The sequence below is a fragment of the Takifugu rubripes genome, chromosome 9, assembly GCF_901000725.2.
Source record: "Takifugu rubripes chromosome 9, fTakRub1.2, whole genome shotgun sequence".
Classification (NCBI taxonomy): Eukaryota; Metazoa; Chordata; class Actinopteri; order Tetraodontiformes; family Tetraodontidae; genus Takifugu; species Takifugu rubripes.
This window is the reverse complement of record NC_042293.1, coordinates 13106555-13126617: the sequence shown is the minus strand read 5'-3', so window position 1 is coordinate 13126617 and position 20063 is coordinate 13106555. Positions and strand designations below refer to the sequence as shown.

Here is a 20063-nt window from a genome sequence, read left to right as displayed (position 1 = left end):
ACCAGATCTCGGCGTTTGGCCCCGCCCTTCTTCTGCAGTCAAACGTCTGTCACGGTGCCACGGTTTAATTTGCTCCCCCAAAGCACCGCTCGCTCGGCACCTACACGGCCGAAATGGCTGCTGCGGAGACCGAAGAACTCCTCCCCCTGTGCGGCGAAAACAATGCCCCGTCCGCCGAGGCGAACCGGGGCGACGGCGAGCAGAAAGAAACGGGACCGGAAACGGACGAACAACCTTGCAGCGTAGAAACGAAAATGGAAGCCGATGAAGACAAGCCTGCTCCGGAGGCGGACAAGGCCACGGCTGAGGCGGCGACGGATGCCGGCGCTGCTGCGGAGGAGACGGCGGTTCCCCAAGAACCGGAGTCCAAGCCAGAGACCCGGGAGAGCCCGGCTGAGGTTAGCGACGAGCTGGCTGGCGATAATGCTGCGAAAGAGACGAAAGAAACGAAAGAGGAGTCAGGGGAGGACAGCCGGAGCTCCGGGTTAGACTGCGAGAAGAGCAAATCTTTAGGTGAGGATGGCGAGAAGCCAGGCGGAGGAGGAGGCGGCGAGCTGGGCGACAAGAGGCGGCCGAGTGTCGAGATGTCATCGTCGGATGGTGAACCGCTGAGCCGGATGGACTCCGAGGACAGGTCAGCAGGGGACAGCAGGACCAGTGGTCCTAGCTGAGGAATGTGCTGCTCTCTGCCTCAATTACCTCTCTATTGTCTTGTGCTTCTTTACCAAAACCGGGATGTTTTCTCTTGTAGAAAATTCCACGGAGGAATAAAAATAAAACTTTTCTGAAGTTTTCCATTTGTGCACATGACGGTTGATTAGAAAAAGCATCTAATTAGTTGAATAACTGCATTGTTGGTGCCCTCAGCTTGGATTAAATGTAGCTGCATGGGAATGTTCCTCCTTCAGCAGCTAGCAAATGTCTGCAGATAGTTTAAAAGACTGCCAGTAGTCCTTTTAATCCAACGTTATCAAGATGTCCCCCCTTTAATGAGTGAGCAATTTCAGATAAGAACTTCTAATGATAAAAGATAACGGAGCTGCTTAGTCATCAAAGTGGAACGCATAGAAAATGACGTGCAGCTTAAAGGATTTCATGCACAATAACTTAAACGACCCCACGACATTTGCATCTGTTGCTCAAACCAGCCTGTTGTAATTTGAATATTTATTTTGCTTCCGGTGTAACTGTACTCGGAGTCTCTCTCAGTATCAGCAGCACCCTGATGGAGATGGAGAGCACGGTGTCCAGCGGCCGCTCCACCCCCGCCATGATGAACGGTCAGAGTAGCTCTGCCTCCTCCGGAGCCAAGACGGTGGCGTACCCGTGCTGCTGGGACCTCTGTCTGCAGTACTTCAGCTGCAGCCCTGACCTGGCAGAGCACATCCGCAGCATTCACGTGGACGGTCAGCGAGGAGGGGTCAGTGGACAAGAATTTGATAATAATGTCAATACAATCAAAGGAGGCTTCATTAATTAAGCATTATTGCCACCTTGAGACTTTAAACTCCTAGCTTATCCGCTCTTCCACTCATTTTGGCTCCCTCTTCTTCTTCCTCCAGGTGTTTGTGTGCTTGTGGAAGGGATGTAAAGTGTATAACACCCCCTCCACCAGCCAGAGCTGGCTCCAGAGACACATGTTGACCCACAGTGGAGACAAGCCGTTCAAGGTAACCATAGCAACACGTGTGAACGTGCATCTGCTCCTCAGGAGTCTCCTGAACGCTCAGTTATGACTTTATCATAGATTATGACTTTACTATTCATAATAACATCATGCAGAATTCCCCTGTCTTGTTCCTCTCTGTTGCCGTAGCGGTAAATATCTAAATTTCGGATTAATTTCGGATGATTTATTGTTGCGTTCTGCCACAGTGTGTGGTCGGCGGCTGCAACGCCAGCTTTGCATCCCAGGGAGGCTTAGCCCGGCACGTCCCCAGCCACTTCAGCCAGCAGAACTCCTCTAAAATGTCCAGCCAGGCCAAACTGAAGGAGGAGTCTCCCTCCAAAGCTGGACTCAACAAGAGGAAGAAACTCAAGAACAAACGAAGGTGCTCCCTACGTACGTACCTATGCCCACACACCAAACAAACACCCGCTAAAGCCTTCAAATGCCGTCATTTCTCGGTTGAAAGGTAAATCATGACAAGCGCACCCTAAAACATGTTGTCAGACATGTTATCATATCATTTCTTAGTTACTTGCAGCGTCGGACTACGTGAGATTTTCTCCAGATTCTTCTTTTTAAAACCCAGAACCACAACGGAACTGTGTTTGTTCTGTTATCTTCCTCCAGCGAGGCCTCACGACTTCTTTGATGCCCAAACCATGGACGCCATTCGCCACAGAGCCATCTGCCTCAACCTCTCCACCCACATCGAGAGTGTGGGCAACGGCCACAGTGTGGTCTTCCACAGCACGGTGAGTCCGATCCCACTAAACCCCTCTCACACCCCGACCCCCTCAGGCCTCGTGTGTGTGTGGATGTAATCCTCCGAGCGTGGCGCCGCCATGACATGTTTCAGGCTCAGACAGGAGCGTCCACAGCTGGTTTGTAACCAGCCTGGAAGTGCATGTTTCAGGGAATCCTGTGCGTCATAAAACCATTTTTTCTGCAGCATTTCGGGTTAGAAGTAACGGAGCAGCATGGATAGATGCCATTTATTCATCTCTCCTTCCGCTATCCTTTGATCATCGTCTCTTTGATGCTAAGCCACTCTTAGCCGCTTTGTTGTTTTCTTCTTTCAACAACAGGGGGCGTGGAAGGGTTGCTCTTTGAACGTCAGCCTCCCATCACTGCACTGAGTTTCCCTGCATGCACTTGGAATGAACTTTGTGAATTGCCTCGAGGTTTTTTTTTGTTTTGTTTTTTTCCCCTGCATTCAATCAAAAATCCCAGAAAAGACAATAACTTTATTGGCTGTGTGCTGTGTGATGCTCCGTGCCTGATGCATAATTGATGACTCTCTACGTGCCTTTCCCCAGGATTGTTAGGGGACATGTGGGGTTCAAAGGAAGAACATTTACCCTAAAGAAACCTAGTCACAGTGACAAATGATGGCATACTTCATCATTTATAGGTTAACAATCAGGTTGATTTGAGAAGGAAAGGAACGTTAGATTATTAATGACAGCGTTTCAAGTTCAATCCACTAGGGGGCGCTATACACCCCTTTGAAGCTCATCAAAGAGCTCACTTTGAGGATGAAAATACATTTTTATTCAACATAAATCCACAGTTTAAGAAAATATCCCCTCAGATTTTGAACTTTAGTTTGAACGTGAGGGTTTGAGGGTGATAAGGTCAGAGCGGGGCCACAGATGATGGCGCAGGTGTGAGAGAACCCCAGAAGTTCTGAACATCTTCAGCCGAGTCCCATTGAACTGATATCTACACTAACCTAAAGACGACAGCTTTTCTTTTACACTCCTTTAATTGCTCAGCCGCAGCCACTTTAGAGATAATAATAAAGAGACATAAAGGATGTAAATCTTGGGGAGAGGTCTGGAGAGGTTAAAACATGTTTGGACAGTGGAGGCTAAACAGGGAAGAGAAAGGACAAGGGATTAAGAGGATGTCAGGGTCATGGCCTTGGGAGGAGATCTGGCCCTTTGACCATACCTTCGGTTTCCCTCCAAGCCCTGGAGGGTTGTGGTGGAGGACATTGCGGTGCTGCGTCAGAACCAGGCCTCTGTGGACCCTCCCATGCCTCGGGAGATGGAGCAGAGCTGTGGGGGTTCTGTGGAATGTGGCCAGCGGAGCAGCTGACATGCCAGAGCGGCTCAGTCATGTTTATGATGGGATATTTTGGTGAATGCAGCAATCTGCGTCATCTGAAGCTTGACCCTTTGATACTAGACAGGCACCCGGGTCTGCACTCCCCCAGCTTTGGTCCTGGCCTCATTTAGAACCACACTAATCTCCACTGTTGACTCCCCATGTCTCCATCTCTATTACCTCCTTCTCTTAAGTGCATAAAGATCGGTCTCTTCACACACTTTTTTCCAATCATCGAACACTCGGCTCAGAAATAAGGCTGCTTAAATACTTTCCCTTCTTTCCAATCTTGTCCTTTATGCATCTTCATGTCCACTTTCAGCCTGGCCCTGTATGTAATTACCAACATGAGAAGCCTGAGGGCACGAGAAGAGCTAAGCAGTTCTAATTTAAAGGGCAGTAAAACAGCCTCCGGTGTTCTAAAGTGTTACTCTTCAGATTTGAGACATTTTAGAGCCTTTAGTGCAACTAGAACAGCATCCAGGTTCTCTTCATTTGACCTTATATGATTTAATCCAAATATAGTCCTAATAGGAGGGACAGAAGGGTGTTTTATGCAGTAGTCCACATTAAACCACTAGATGTCGCTCTTTCGGCTAGAAACGAAGCTTCCCTTCATCTTAATCACAAGTGGATACAAAGGGCCGCTTCTTAAATCCCAGCTAGTTGCACATGAATTTATTGCTGGCTTAAACGTTCTTGTGCATTGATTAGAAGCTCTGATCTGATATGTTGTTGCCGTGTTTATTCATCATTAGCGAGGTCTTTTTGTATAACTGGCCTGAAATACAGGGCACATTAAAATGTTCCTCACATCAACAGTTCGGCCAAACTAATTGTGATTTGGACCCTTTTCGCTCCATGCTGCCTTTACAGTAAAATAAATGTAATTTTGAAGTTGCTTTACTCTTAATGAGCCGCTCCTCCATCGTCCAGCTGTGCAGACGTCAGGTTACCTCTGCTAAATTTTCTTATGCCCATGGACACCTGCAAGAAGCTGATTAATAACCCAGTTTCTCATATAAATGGCAGAGAAGACTGTTCTTCTAAAATCTCTCAAGGGAAATTAAAACCGATTTCTCTTTAAATGAAAGGTTTGCTGCATTGACAGAGCAACGCAAGAGTTGGTGTAACTTTGTACGACGTAACTTTACATGTTTTGACCCCATGGATAAGCCTCATATTGACAGTAAGGTGAAGAAAAAACTGTGAATCTTCCTGCTTAAGTATGAGCTCAACGAGGTCTAAGAGGAGCCCAGTTCTGGGTCTTAGGGTCTGTTTTCTCAGCGGAGCCTTCGTAATGTCCTCAAACCAGTTTCCATCAATGCCACAGCCAGTCTCTGGGGTCATTTCAGATATTCATGTGCGTAGGAGAACTTCTTCACATGCGAGCTCATTCCCCGGCCTAAAAATAGACATTCCTCAGAAAAAAGAGCCAATTGACGCAAGAGGTGGCTATTTTTGACAGGCCTGGTTATTTTTCTAGCTATTCTTTTCCCCACTGACAATATTTGTGTGAATTCCAGGCCAGTTTTACTATAAACCAACACAGCGTGATGGATGAAATGTTGTGCATTGGAGATCTGGTATTTCCACATAAGAGGGGCCTTCGTAACGTGGAGGTTGTGACTGAGCCCCTGAACAGTGTGACTGCAGAATAAGCAATAAAACAGACAAAATCAAAAGCAGCACGCAACAGAAGTTGGCGGCAACAGACTCGATGGATCTTCTTGGTTCCATCTGGGTCAACTGTTCTCTCCCTCATGTCCAGATAGGAGATGGTCAGGAGTCTAATCACTTTTCTTCCAGCACACACCAAGTGAGGTTATGGTGGTTAATTGTGTGTGTGTGTGTGTGTGTGTGTGTGTGTGTGTTGTGCAGGTGCTAGCCAAGAGGAAAGAAGGATCTGGCAAAGTTAAGGTCCTCCTTCACTGGACGCCTGAAGACATGTGAGTAAAGCCGTTCCTACAGTCTTCTTGACGTGCACCTTGAACTTATAAACCTTGACAAAAGTGCCCAAACTGTGATGCAGTTCACACAATAATGGGTGATTTTAGCTGTTTCTAAAAACCAAAAAAAAAGCTGAAAATGTGGATTGTTGTCACCTTTTCATGGCACTTGTGCAGTAGATGGTAGCCAGAGGTGGATTTAGATTAGATTTAGATTAGATTAGATTTAGATTTAGATTGCATTTATTTAATTCTGTATTGAATGACCTCAGTATTATCCCCAAATGCTACTTTAATCAGGATGTGTATGAACTGCACATATTTCTGTAGGTTGTAGGTCAAACTGTCCAGATATTCCTTTATTTGCCCCACACTGATGGAATTTGCAGTAACAGCAGCACAGGGGTATTTAAAGGGTATAAAAGAGAATCTAAAACCCACACGCAGATCAGCAGAACGTTCATATAAGGAACAACACACACCAGAGAATCCCTGTAACTGTACGCAGGACAGACGGGCCATCGTTGAACGTTACGCTGGAGATTGATCAGATTCTGTTCAGATTATTCAATAAAATGTTTTTTGTGTGTCCATAAACCTAAATTCCACTCAGCTGCAGTCCAGTTTCCTGAACGTGCCAACCACGTAAAACCTCGGTCCTGTTAGAACGCTGCTCCGTGCACGCAGGCGGGATTCTCCCATAGTCTCACTGTGCCGTCTCCATGTGTGCACGCAACGGGGTGGCGTTCCTTCACCTTTGGGCATGTAAATCTCCGAATCGCACCCTATAAATCTGCTGTGGCTCAGCTCTCAGAGGTCCAGGTCCCAGCTCCAATCAGGGTCCCAAAGATGAGCAGAAAAGTAGAGATTCTCTTTGAGGAGGAGCTGGAATGTGTTCTTCAGGGAAGATCTGACCATCACAGAAAAGACAACCACTTTTTTTTATCTACGGTAAAGTTCCTTTGATTTGATACTCTATTGGTTTCAATCCTTGATTGAACCCTCATGAACGATAATAACAATATAGAGCCACGCTCGCCCCCCCCCCCCTGAGCCAACCCTCCCAGTTCACTCCAACATTGTCTCCAGCTTAGCTCCGTCTGCCTCTCAGCTGTGCTTCGGCCCTAATTAAAGTGATCAGCTGTCAGTTGGGCACCCAGATTCTGTTATTGAGGCTTAAGAAACAGGTCTGCCTGTTAAAGAAAGCAATTTTTTTTTTACGCTAAAAAAAAGTGGTTTTGAGAGTGATGCTTGCTCAAGGGATCCTGTCTCCCCACTTTCAACACTCTGAGCGTGCGGCTTCAGAGGAGGATCAGAGCGCAGAGGGAAAGGATGAAAGATCAGATGGTGAAGGGGTTTGGAGATCAGAAGAAGCAGGCATAAAAGAAATCGATGTGAATAAAGACGATGGAGAGCGGAGGGAAGGAGAAGGAGCCGAGGGAGACGAAGAGGAAGGGGGAAGAGCAAAAATGGCACTGCATAAGGAAACCTGGATGATGTATCGCGAGGCCAATGGCAGCTGACAGCTTCCGCTTAAACACACTGTAACTAAAACCTGGTTGTGAGCTGCTCCAGCCTCCTTTCTCCCCTCTGATCCAGTTTGTCCGTCTCCTCCTCCCTCCACACGTGGGAGTTTAATCTCGCGCATAGAGGAATAATGAGGTAAAGGGTGAGGGAGGAAAGATGGAGTGCAGCGATCAAGTCCCCAGATTAATTCCACACAGTGGTGGATGGAGATGGATACCAAAGACTCCAGAGTCAGACTGGGACAGAACGGATGAGTGAGGAGCCTCGAGTGGATGAAAGGGAGAAATGACGGGGGAACACGGTCGTTAGGGGAGAGATGTAAAGATACTGTGGGCCTTCAGCCATGCGGGGGTCTTTGTTGATGCTGCTGTGACTTATTCATCCCATGACAGGCTGGTCTGGTCTTAAATAAACATAAACATCCGTGCACCGTGGATACCTTAAACTGGTAACACACGAGCAACCAAAAAAGACCAACAAAGCCATCATTTTTCCTCCAAAACAATGCCGATTAGACTAAGGATAGAGGTATGTTTAGTTTCCAACCCAGAGTTCTTTGCAGCGTTCCCAAGTTGGCTCATTAGGATCCCTGAGCCTGTGGTCTCGGAGCAATGTCGGCTGTGAGGGAGGTGGAAGCTCCACGCTCAAGGTTTATGCAGCAACGAGAGCCAATTACACCTTTACACAAGGCTGTGTGCATGCCCAATCCAAAGATACGAGCATATTCTCAGCATAAACATTAGCTACTCGCTAAATATACACTTACCACAATGATCATCTAAACAACTAAAACGCCAGTGAGTAAACACGCGGCCTCTGCTGTGGTTAGCCAGCGTAAAGCTGAGCTGCAGCTCCGGGCGTCTCCGTGCACGACAGGCACGTTTTTCCTGTTCGTGAGGAGATTTTAAGTGATGACGACGAATGTTTGCAGTCCTTCGTGGGCCCTGCTCCTCAACACCAAGGTCAAAGTGAAGTGCACGTGTACGTCACTCGCTGCCTTGATGAGCAATGATTAGCCAGGCGAATGTGGGAATTCATGTTTATTAATGCCGGCCGAGTCCTTCTCGTCCTGATTGACACTCATTAACTCCATGTGGTTTAATGAGTAACAGATTAACACAGAGCATATTCAACCAGAGGCACCACCTGCTCACTGGGGAGGAGGCTGAGGTGGATGGATCCATGGACGGACGGACGGACAGGAAGTCTTATTTGCTATCGTAGCCTTGATAGATGTTGGATTTGCCTGCTTTAGATGAATAAATCATTCCAGTAGCTCATTATGGACAATCCACCACTGAGTTAATGTATGTAACATGGTTTTATCTCTTAAATAATGGTTGGAAATGAAAGGTTTTATCCAGAATGAACCCAAGTAGAGGTTTTGAAGTAAATTATTCCATTGTATGGACCTTTTTTACAGTGGGAGGTGCACATGTGACCTCAAAATGAATTCAAGATGCATGAACCTAAATAAGCTCGTTTTAGGCTGGCCAGTGTCCATTTGAATGTTAGGAATGAGACTGTCATGATGTTTTAAAGCATAAATCGGTATATTTACAGCACAAAATATGAAATTAAACATATTTTTAAGGATGCGCTTTAATGTAGAACCACAGAGATCTCGCTACTTCTCGCTAGTTCTAAAATGATCATTTAAGTGCAGGATTAGATAGTTTCAATCAGACAAAGCTGGACTGGATTTCATCTCGTCTCAATCAGCCCTTAAGTCCAACTGCAGTTTGTACTTTGAGAAATAAAGGGCTGCATAAACACTACTGTCTGCAAGAATGTGGGCCGATTGCTCCCATCCAAAAAGAAACAGTAGAACCAGCACAGATAAACTTCACACTGGTGATTGTTCCCAGAGTTGATTCATGTGGCTCAAAGTCAAATTGTTGCACATTTGATTTAAGTTTGCCTTTATCTGACTGACTTTTGGAACCCCCCCCCCCCATCCCCGTCCAGGTCTCGCCCAGACGCAGAAGGTAACCTTGTGCGTCAGGACGAGACAAAGACTCTCTGGCGTAAACACATCTGCGTCATCCGAGATGATGAAAGTAACCACAACTGCAACAGAGTTTATAGAGCTGCACATTCTAAGGGTGGAGGTCAGGGTTTAGCTGTGGGCCACCGTGGAACCTCTCAGCGAAGATGCTGGAGCTTTATCCTGTGCGGATGTCTCTGACAGAATAGTTTCCGAGTTCAACCGGCCGGGACGGCCGGGACGGACGTGCAGGAAGTATCAGGCAGACAAAATAACAAGTCTGAGAGTAATTAAATAGCAGCTCGCGTGCGTTCACGGCATCTGTGAGCGATGTCGCCGCTCCATTTAATGACCGAGCTCCTTGCAGGGTGTGCAGGAGCACAAGTCTCCGTGCACTATTGTACCAAAGTCACGCCATCCCATTAATTTTGACAGCTTTCCTTTAGTCCGCATTGTCCTCTATGCCCCCCAACCCTGTGAGTGGAGCGCCGGGCTGCTCCGTTTCACTGAGTGATGCACTTTCTGGGGACGGGAAGCTTCCCGTAGGGCTGTGTGTCACATAAAGATATTTAATATGTTATAGATATAATCCACACTTGACTAGTCTGTGATGGAATTATTGCTCCTGGTTCAGATATAATGAACACTGCTCTCAATCTCCCCTAAAGGCCAGGCTTTAATCTGACAGAAGTTCTGCAGACTCACAAAATATGTACATTTTAAAGGCACAAGCCAACTCTTGAGTCTCATCTGGCCACTCAGCTATAAAACTATTTGCCTTCAGTCCTTCTCAGAATATTGTAGGAGTTTAATGGTTCAGCATTTAAAGCTCCGAAAGCTCTTTAGAGTTGCCACTGATGGCAGAGGATACTGTGTGAAGCTGTGTGTCAGGTGACCCTTTACACGTGCGTCGCCACGGTAATGACTCTGACACAGAGGATCCAGGGGATTGAACTGCTCAACCCTGATCAGAGGACAACTCGCTCTGCTTCCCTTGTGGCTTCGCCTCCCTCAGCACAAGGACGCCTCAAGGAAAACTGAAGTCTTGGCTCAGCCTTTCCAATCCTCAACCTCTACTTTATTCCCTCCTAAATGCTGTAAATGCTCTTTTAAATGCTCTTTTATGAAGATGAGCTTCCATCTCCGTGTGTTCTTTGTTACGGTTGAAAAATTGATTCTTGTGTTTTAGTCCTGATTCACCCGTGTGTGTGCAGCAGTCCCAGCTACTTCCCTTTAAACACACACACACACACACACACACACACACACACACGGTGGATAGTTCAGTTACACAAGCATTTAAACGTCTCTGCCTCCCCTCTCTGCAGCGAATGTGCTGCACACACAGAAGTACCTGCGCACCGTCCCAGATCCCACATGCCTCGTCAGCCCGTTCTGAAGAGGCATGTGAATGAGGGATCTGGCTGGATGGCTGCCGTCTTGCCTAACTGGCGTGTGTGCGTGCGTGTGTGTGTGTGTGTGTGTGTGTGTGCTCGCATGTCTGCATCTCTGGGGGCTCCTGTGATGACGCACGTGGTGACGAGGGGAATGCTAGGGGCAGGAAAGGGGTGGCTGGAGGAGGGGGGGGCAGTTAACTCGCTAAGCTCTTTGTTTCCTCTGCACCTCGACTTTTCCTCCTTTCAACCGAAAGACGGCTGCTCCGAGTAGAGTGTGGCGCAGCGGCGCAGTGTGTGTGTCTGTCTGTGCGTGTGTGTGTGTGTGAGGGGGGGATCACCTGGTGGAAAATAAAGCCTACCTAACGGGGTTTATTACAGATTAATCAATCACATGTGCATGCTCTGTGCAGCAGGCCTGCACAAGTCTGTGGTTGCCACCATACTTAGGAAATACGCTCAGTATTCCGAGAAAGTCGTTAACACGCGGAACGCTGAATGGAGCTCTTTTTCCGTCTCTGTAACCTGCTACATCCACCTCCCTGCCTCCGCTCTTCGGCCGTAAACCCGGCTGACCGCCTGTCGTCTCCCCACATGTTCCCTCTCCCAGATTACCTGACGTGTGGGTGAACGAAACGGAGCGATCTCAGCTGAAAACCAAGGTGGTGCATCTTTCCCAGCTGCCGCAGGACACGGCCATGCTCCTCGACCCAAACATCTACCGGTGAGTCTTTGAGAGTGAGTCACCTCTCAGAACGATTCTCAGGTGAATGCCCAGCACAAAGCGGGGCAGAGCGCAGGAGCTGTTACATGTTGCGCCACCAGATGGCGCCAACTCCCGATGATAAAACCAAACTGCCAACTATGTCCTGCAGGGAACGACCGCCATCGTTGCCCTCTGCACTGCTTGATCAGAGATGTCTTTTGAAATAAATTGTACTGTTTGATTAAAGAGTTATAGGTGAGAGTGTCATTAGTATCTTGGATTAGGAATATTTAACAATTGATTTGTTAAAATCCAATAAAATCCGATATTTGGACGGTTGTGCCCCTGTGTAAAAGCATCTCCACATCTTGTGTCTGCCTCCTTCGTTACATTCCACTAGACATTCTCAGTGTTGCCGTCCGTACCCAGATCAGCTCCTCCAGTTTTACTGCTCTCATGTCTGAGATGAAAAAACAAGGATAGCTTTATGGTCCACCATAAAAGGCTGAAAATGTATCACAAAAGAGGAACAATACGCTTAAAATAACAAAGTGGTCCTCCCAGTGCAGATATATGGTTCACCAGCGAGCTGATCAGCACACAGGCCGGCTGATTTTAATTCCATCTGAAGGCTCAGTGGCTGCACAGGCTGCTGCTGGACTCTGCTTTCATGGCTGGATCCAACGTCAGCAGCCAGCCAGTTTACATCAAGCTCGTCCTAATGCATGAAATCCCCCAAACAAATGAGGTGGCTGGTGCCTGTGGCAGTAAATATAATGGATGAACACTGACAAAGTGGCATTCACGGTTTATATTATCTGCTGTGGGGTTTTTCTTTCTGCGCGGGGATCATTTTATGATACTCGGCTAATGCAGCCATGTTCTGTGTTTTCAGAGCACTTCCTCAGAAGAGAGTGAAGCGCAGGTAAGCTGCAGCACTTAGAGATTCATTTAATTAGCTCTCTTGGTCGTAAATAGAGTTACAGAGTCGCTCGCTGCCAACAATGGAAAACCCTCCGAGTCATTATGATGCATGACATTAAAAAGAAAGCACGATACAATGAACACCAGGGCGCTATTTTCAATATCTACGTCGATTTCAGTCTCTGCGGAGCTTTTGAAGTTCCTACTCGTTAACTGTCATCTCTGAGCTGCGGCATCCTCACTTCTAAAATCCTCATCGTGCCTCTGTGGCATGGCAGCGTTTGATGTATCTGCAGGCTCACCCGTGGCTCCGCCCCCCCCAGCTAAATATCCTGCGGGATTATTTATCATCCAAGGTTTCACGGTTTTGTTTGCTCTGTGGAACTAGTTAATTGTGAAGAGGTCATTTGGAAACCACCATAATTTGCCTGTGAGAGGGTCCGAACATCCGATGCAACGGTGAAAAGGCCTCGCTGAAAGCGCTTTGATGACCCACTCTCTCCATCTGTCTGTCTCCCTCCCTTCTCTCTCCGCCCAGCCTGTGAAGGGTCTCTCCACTCTTGAGGGGACGTGTTGGTTCACGCGAGGTGTCTTTACGGGACGGGGCGCTCCTCACTTTGGGAGGTGAACCTGGGCTGTTCTGCTGCTGTCCTGTTGCTCCTCATCGGTTCTGAAGACTCTTGTAGCCACCTGTGATGTAAAAATGGGACATTTTCAGGAGAAAGAAAATCATTAACGCTTGTTTTTTTTAATGATTATTATTATTATTACTTAAAGTCCTAATTGGTGAAAACACAGTTTCGTTTAACTCTGTCTGACAGCACATTTTATATGTTTTGTGTAATTTATGCAGATTTTTAACTTATTTTTGTAACATGAAGATGCTGGCATAATTTGTTAAGGTGTGAATGGAACCACGGCTACTGTGATGATCTGTGTCAACTTACTGGGACATTTTTTATTTACTTCCTACACTTTGGGATTCGTAACAACCTGCCCTGTTTACACTCACTGAATTTTACCTGTGTGTGTGTGTGTGTGTGTGTGTGTGTGTGTGAGAGAGAGAGAGAGAGAGAGGATGCTGTGTGAGTCATCATGTCGGCCTTTTGTTCCTTCAAATGCAAAGTGCTGCAGGAGTAATAAATCAGGGTGAGGACGCGACCACGAAGCTCTTAATACTCCGTCTAAACGAAAGCATTTCAGCGCATGTGGAAAAAGAGGAAATTCCTGCAACTTCACCTTTTTTTTCTTTGTGTTTATCATAGTTATGATAAATTACCGTTATTACGTTTTTACTGTGACAAATGGTGAATTTTCTGCTGTATGTCGTTGCCAATGAAACATTGTGTTTGTAATAAAATGGAGGAAATGGCGATCGTTTGCACGGAGTCGGAGGATGATGGAAAGGTGCGACGCCTCATTTGCGGTATCTGTCGTACGCGGTGGAGGGCCTGACTGGGAGCGAGCTGCGAGGGAGCGGAGGACTGGGCCAGACTTGCTGCCTGCCTCAGAGTTCACGCAGAGGTCCGCTGCAGCGCGCTGCTCCCTGATCTCGGACCCGTGCGCACACAGGCTGCAGAAAACGGTGATCTGGCGGCCTCCGCTCCACGTTGCAGATCTAATCAGCAAATCTGTTTTCATGGGCAAGAAAAGAGAGCTCAATTAGAACAAAATGAACCAACAATAGTCTGTTCAGTTTAATAAATGTGCAAGTAGTTCATTTCAAATGTACCAGTCAGGCTTCTAGTGCACGTTTGAGCAGGGTTTGGATTGTTGTCCAGTGCTGGCAGCCCAAAGTTTGAGCTGTAACAAAGAAAGCAGAAGTGGACGATGACCTGGGAAGATGTATTTTAAGCTCCATACAATGACTGTGAAGCAGAGGAGCCAGAGAGAGAGACAGATGTGCAGAAACAAGTGAATAAAGGGAAATGTGGGAGCTGGTGCCTCGATCATGGAGGGAGGAGCCTCGCGGGGCAGAAGCAGCAGTTAAAGCTGGATTAATGGGTTGTCCTCATGCGTCTGGGTAACAGCTGAGGTCTCTCCGTGGGTTTGTGCACAGACCACTAAATACGGCATCACGCTAATCAAGTCGGAAGGCCGGCATCAGGTCAGCGCCGCCGCGTTTCCTAAATCACCCGGCTTCATCTCGCTTTCTCAGGTGGCTGCGTTGGCTGATTTTTCACTTCTGGCGGCCACTTATCTTCTCCTAGTTATCTAATTTTAATAGATTGAACACTTGTTTCTCTTCGTTTGTGTACATTTTGACTCGTGGGTGTGCCCTTGACGACGGCGCCATAGATCACTTTCTTCTGACCGTGACGCGATGGGGTGGAGGCGCATCCGGGGCCGCATCCGCCGCTGCGTTTGAATCACCACCGGGCCCGCCTCCACGCCGTTAGCTTCAGCCGTCTACAGAGTCATCTGCGAGGTCAACTGCTGCGTGTTTTCCCATTCAGTGGTTGTTTGCCAGGTGTTTTCATGGGAACAAAGTTGTAGTTGTAGCTGTAGTTTCCAGATCCTGACCTCCGAGGTGGCATCCAGCGTGCCTGAAGCTCGGCCTGCAGGAGCTAATCCTGCCTCAGCCTGCGGAGGAGAGGCCGGGATGCTACCCCGAAGTGACGTCTGCTCGCTCCAGCCATGAGATGAAATTTCCTCTACCTCCTCTTCCTCCCGACGCCCATCCTCTCGCCTCCATCTGCGCTGGAAAATCCCCAGATCCGGTATGTTCGGGATGAATCACAGAGCACTCGTGATCTGATTTTATTCCCGATTTTTTTTCTAATGTTCAGCCGCATTAAAGGAGTCTTGTCCTGTAATGCGACATGAGCCTCATTACGCAAATCCTCAGTCATGTGCGAAACTCTTTAATGCCTTTTTTTAAAAAAAAAATTCAGTTCCAAGCTGTTCAGACCGGGGTCTCTCCCATCATCCCCAGCTCCCGATACGCCTCGCCTGACTTTCTCATTGTGCACGATTTACTTTGGCAACATGCTTTGCTGAATGCAGCCGTTAAATCTAGAACAAAGGCGATGAGCTGCTGGACTAGAACTGTTCTCTCTCACTGTTCCACTTATTTAAAAGCTGGAGACGATGTGCAGGACAGCCCTGCGTCTCCTCCTCTAAACATTTACCTGTTTATGTTGTAAAATATTTTCCGCTTCGACACCTGATCCGAGTCCTCGCACACATTCAGAAAGGCCTCAGAGGGGATTCAAACCAACAGCCCTCTCGATATAGGCTGACTTCAATCCCTTCGACACCGAGTCTGGCTTTTCTGGTTCCACGTGTTTTATCCAACTTTGGGAAGACTGTTTTTCCTACATTGTGCGGTCGGGTGACAGAAGGATTTCTAAGTGTTTGTGTAGGAACAGAAGGCCTCGGCTCCGTGTCAGTCCCACTCTGTAGATGGACTTTTTATTGGGCGTCCGTCATGCTCCTGACGGAGCCGTAACGGTCTGTTTACAGCGCGTCCTCTTCATCTCCACGTTCCCCAAACTCCCCTCAAGATGCTACTGATAAGTCATTCTTTTCTTAAAGAATAGTGCAAAAATAGCTGTTGACAGCCTGCGTATTAGTGCGGACGCCACAGAGGACCATCCATCCATCATCAAGTGACCCCCACTGTCGACCCCTCCTGTCGGCTTGAGCGGCCGATCCTGTGTAAACATCTCACACCCGGCGGAGCAGCTTAAAGACATTTCAAACGTCAGCGGCGCCAGTTTGAGCAGAAAGCCGCTGCGTGGTGGCGTCTCGTGAGGCCACCGGGACGTCGGTCAGCTGCGTTTACTTCAGGACGTGTCGGGTGTTCCGCAAACATCCCAGCAGCATGTTGCATTTTTTAAAAAAAGAAAAAGGAGCATTGGGGAAACAGCTGGAAGAGCTCTCCACAAATAGGAGAAACCTTCATACCAAAACCTGAAAAATCCCGTCGTGCCTCCAAACACAAACACATATATTAAAGATACGAAGCAGGAGTCTCGATGTCTCGTGTGTGTCTTGGCTCACGTCAGCCTGACTTGGTGACCTTTGGTATCTAATAGTCAACAGATTAATGGTGTTGGGTCACAGTTACACTAATAGACTGTAAATAAAAATGAATGGAGCAGGAGTGGGGCCCTCTGCTGGCGGCTGCGGTAAATAAAAACACGCCTCCTCTCCAGATGACGTGAAAGTCGGTTTGTTTTGAGGGACATTCGACCCACGAATGAACAAAAACTCATCCGGTGTCTCCTCCAACACGACAGAGAGGTCGAGTCCTCAGAGACCTTCTCTATTCATGGCTGCTCCCTGACATCATGCAGGGGGGGCTGGCATAAAGAGGTTACATAAGTCATCATTACAGTTGACCTACAAGCACGGAAAAAGGCCTCCATTAATGAGTTAATATCCCGCTCTGTCCCCGCGCTCATTCAGGATTCAGCCTCTGCCGCTGTGTCAAATTGGCCATTTATCCGGCATCTCGCTCGCTCTTCACACTCCCATCAGGCCGTGCGGCTGAATGATACCAGCTTTTATTTAAAGATGGCGATGTTTCATCAGAGCTGGACCAGAAAGGGCCGCCGGGCGATTGGGTCCTGATATCCTGTTGGCTGTGATTAGAGCAGGTTTGGTCCCGTTAAACTTTGAAAGTCTCGCGTCCAGATTGGTGTTGCGGTTTCCTGCAGCTGCGTCACGGATCCCATCTGCAGATCGTTTCTGTCAGCGCGGCGGGGTTATCGCGATCAGGTTACGTTGCAGATTTTGGGCCCGTATCTGCACGTTTTCGATTGTGACAGCACGTCTTGGCCGCGGCCGATTGATGTGCGGCTCCGTGAGGGGTCAGAGGAGCCAGATGGGTCGATGGTGGAAAAAATAAAAAGGGTCTGTTTTCTGTGTTCTGAACTCGGCCCCTGGAGAGATCCAATTAGTGAAGGCACATTAGTCACGCCTATCGTCAGCTTCCCCGTTACCTCATGTGAAAGACAAAAGACACTCTCGGCCTTTTAGGTGCTGCGCTGTAACACGCCCCCCACCCCCCCACCCCCCGCCTGTGACTCTGGAGAACGGGGGGAGGCCGTGGGACTGAGCCGCCATCTGGGAATAATGTCATGCTTCTTGCCTCCCTCTCAAACAATTCTATCATGGCAGATTACTGGAGATCACCCTCAACCTCTGACACAATGAACGCCGGTTTCTCTGCGACATAAACAAGATGGAGCGACCCCGCGTGCAGGATAATGACTGCAAATGTGCCATCTCCCCCACCACGGCGAGGGCTCGGGAGCTTATTGGAGGAGCCGAGCCTCCATATTTTCCCTCTGGTGATTAAATGCATTGGCTCTTCACACCGCCGCCCAGTTCCTGTATGGGTTCTCATGTTTTCCTTTCCAGAACGCCTCCCTTCGTTATCTTCTTCGGAGCGCCAGGCTTTGACAGATACAACTCTATTCCTCTTGATCCTCCTCGTATTAAGGTGCTAGCATAGGAGTTAGATGCAAACACATCAATACCTCTTGGAATTTTGACAGATTGGAGAAACAGGAAAGAGAATGTGGTGTTGGATGGACTGAATAAGTTCTTGGAATGTACAAAATCAGGTGTTTTTAACATGGATTTATGGATTGTGCATAAATTAAACTACTCTCAGCAAGCAGTAGATCCTCACTGTGCTGTCAAAGCCCATTAAATTGATTTCAAGCCATGAGATTGTCCCGTAAACACCCCTCTCCATCAATCATCAGAACCGGAATTTGCACAGACGTGTTCCAGAAGATCACAAGACTGTCAAACTTATCTTTAAATGATGTAAATATCCAGACATGTAAATGGAAATACATTAAAAACAAGTCAAATCTTATGGTCGTGGTGGAATGGCCGCACACTTGGAGAGGGCACGAAGCACTGAGACGCGTTTCTTGGATCCGGTTTCCTCTTGAGCCGAGTGTCGGGCTGCCCTCTCACGTCAACCTACTTAATGCTGCAGTGACCATTTTCTCCTCCCTCCCTCCCTCCCTCACACGCACAGAAGAAATGGGCATGTCACGCTAACTCTGGCACGGATGCTCCCTCTTTCATGTGAGAGCCAGCCCGCTCCTCAAAACGCTCTCTCCTACGCCAGCTGCATTGCCTGATATGGAAATAACTAGTGGCTGCAAAGCTGTTAGCGTGTGTGAGAGGATGTTGTTTTTGTCTTCTGAGGCTATCAAACTGCCCTCATGTTACAGAAATGTCGACCGTGCATCACTTTTGGAGCGCGTATCACGAAGGCGGAGAGCTGATCGCTTGCCGGCGTCCAGGCTTTTTCTCTTTCCAGGTTAGCATTGTTAGCATGCAGGCGGGACCGGTGATCCTTCAGGATGGAGTCGCCTCTTTGGCAGCTTTATTGCCCCAAAAAGCCCATGAAGCTGAACCATTTTCAGGTCGTAGACCTTTCCTTAAACCCAACGTTGGCGCACTATTTTACACCTGACGCAGGCCCAACGCGGAGCTTTTAACAGACCGTCCTGACTGTCAAACGCCACTTTTCATTTTGAAATCTGTCTTCCCGGACTGAATGTGTTTGTTGCTTGTTATCGGTCCCAACTGTGTGGTAAATCACGACAAGCAAAACAAAGGCCGAGCACGGGGCCAGAAAAATGCAGGCTTGTGTAAATACCTTGGCGGGATTCATGTCGGCTATCCGTCAGTTCTGTTTCGCTCTGCTCGCTTTGCTCCTCCGGCTGATCCGATTGCATCTGGGAATATAAATACTGACGTCACTTCTGCTCTTGAAATGGATGCAACGTGCACGTAATGGAAAACTCAGCTCGTTCTCAGGTCTGCATTCCCCTGTCATCACATCATGGCGGGTGGGATCTAACCTGAGCCGCACGGCCAGATCCAAGACGTCCGTGCAGAGCAGCAACGGCTACAGGCACGATGACGAGCCGCCTCCTGCCGCACGGAGACAGAAGGAGGGCGCCGATGAGAAGGGCTGAGCCTTGGCGCTGCAGTCGGGATGCACTCTGCCTCCCCCTGCCTCTCAGGCCTCCTTTGGCCTGTGTATAATTGATGATTGGGGTGAATAAGAGATGAGTTTGTGACTGTCAGCCAGCCTGATGGGGATGGACAGAGCTCAAGTTTGGCTCTCCTCATCTGGATGATGATGACGACGATGCCCCAGCTTCTTCCGCCACGCCGTCCCGGGCCCCCGCGTCGCCGCTTCCTCCTCTGAATGGCAGCGGGTAGACGGAGCGGCGTGTGCCAGGAGGAGGAGGAGGCTGTGCGTGCAACTGCACAGCACCAGAATGGAGCTGGATAAAAGGAGGCCAAAGGATGGGAGTGGGGGAGGGGAGGACAGGGAGAGTAGAGCGTGAAGAATATCATTTATTAAAAAAAGATCTGGGTTTCATGAGTGCTGCATTCATGAGGACCACAGAAGTGAGTCTGAAAGGTGGAATCTGGGCAGCTTTAGCTACAGCACAGCAGACAGATAGATTCCTTTATTTGTCGTTCTGGTTGGTCTCGTGGGCTCCAGATGTCTGGACAGCGGTGTGAATGCATTACTGGGCACGTCCCCCCCAAATCATTTTCAATCCATTTCCCCTTTTTATGAAGAATTCTGCCACTCTGAGACAACAATTTACATATCAATGTGTTCTTTCTGAGGGGGATTACCATCTGAAATTGGACTTGTTACAGGTCTGATGAGAAGGATCGTTCTACAAATGACTCACCAAGGGATGAGTTTTCTCCCTTCCTGTCGTGAATGCTGATTTTGTTGTTGAGGGGGGGGGGTCAGTGGGTGTGTGACACGGCGTCCACCATGTTCAGTTGATGC

At 48.2% G+C, this 20063-nt stretch overlaps 1 protein-coding gene and 1 long non-coding RNA gene across 5 annotated transcripts; one reads left to right on the top strand and one right to left on the bottom strand.

The window, feature by feature from the left end:
- Positions 1-13638, top strand: LOC101074123 (zinc finger protein aebp2-like). 4 transcript variants are annotated; one of them, XM_003967666.3, is made up of 9 exons: positions 3-634; positions 1210-1420; positions 1563-1670; positions 1876-2062; positions 2297-2421; positions 5660-5727; positions 11246-11359; positions 12237-12266; positions 12804-13638. In XM_003967666.3, exons 1-9 carry the CDS (start codon positions 114-116, stop codon positions 12808-12810), a joined length of 1371 nt encoding a protein of 456 aa, XP_003967715.2. In that variant the 5' UTR covers positions 3-113; the 3' UTR covers positions 12811-13638. The 4 variants fall into 4 exon arrangements, with proteins under 4 accessions (XP_011605847.2, XP_011605845.2, XP_003967715.2 ...); XM_011607543.2 differs by lacking the exons at positions 12237-12266; positions 12804-13638 and adding an exon at positions 11511-11675 and having other exon boundaries at positions 2-634; XM_011607544.2 differs by lacking the exon at positions 12237-12266.
- Positions 13481-19509, bottom strand: LOC115250993 (uncharacterized). Its single transcript, XR_003889541.1, has 4 exons — positions 19105-19509; positions 18900-18978; positions 13998-14068; positions 13481-13896 (listed from the first exon to the last, which is right to left on the bottom strand). It is a non-coding gene; the product is annotated as an uncharacterized lncRNA (long non-coding RNA).
- Positions 19510-20063: the final 554 nt, after the last annotated feature.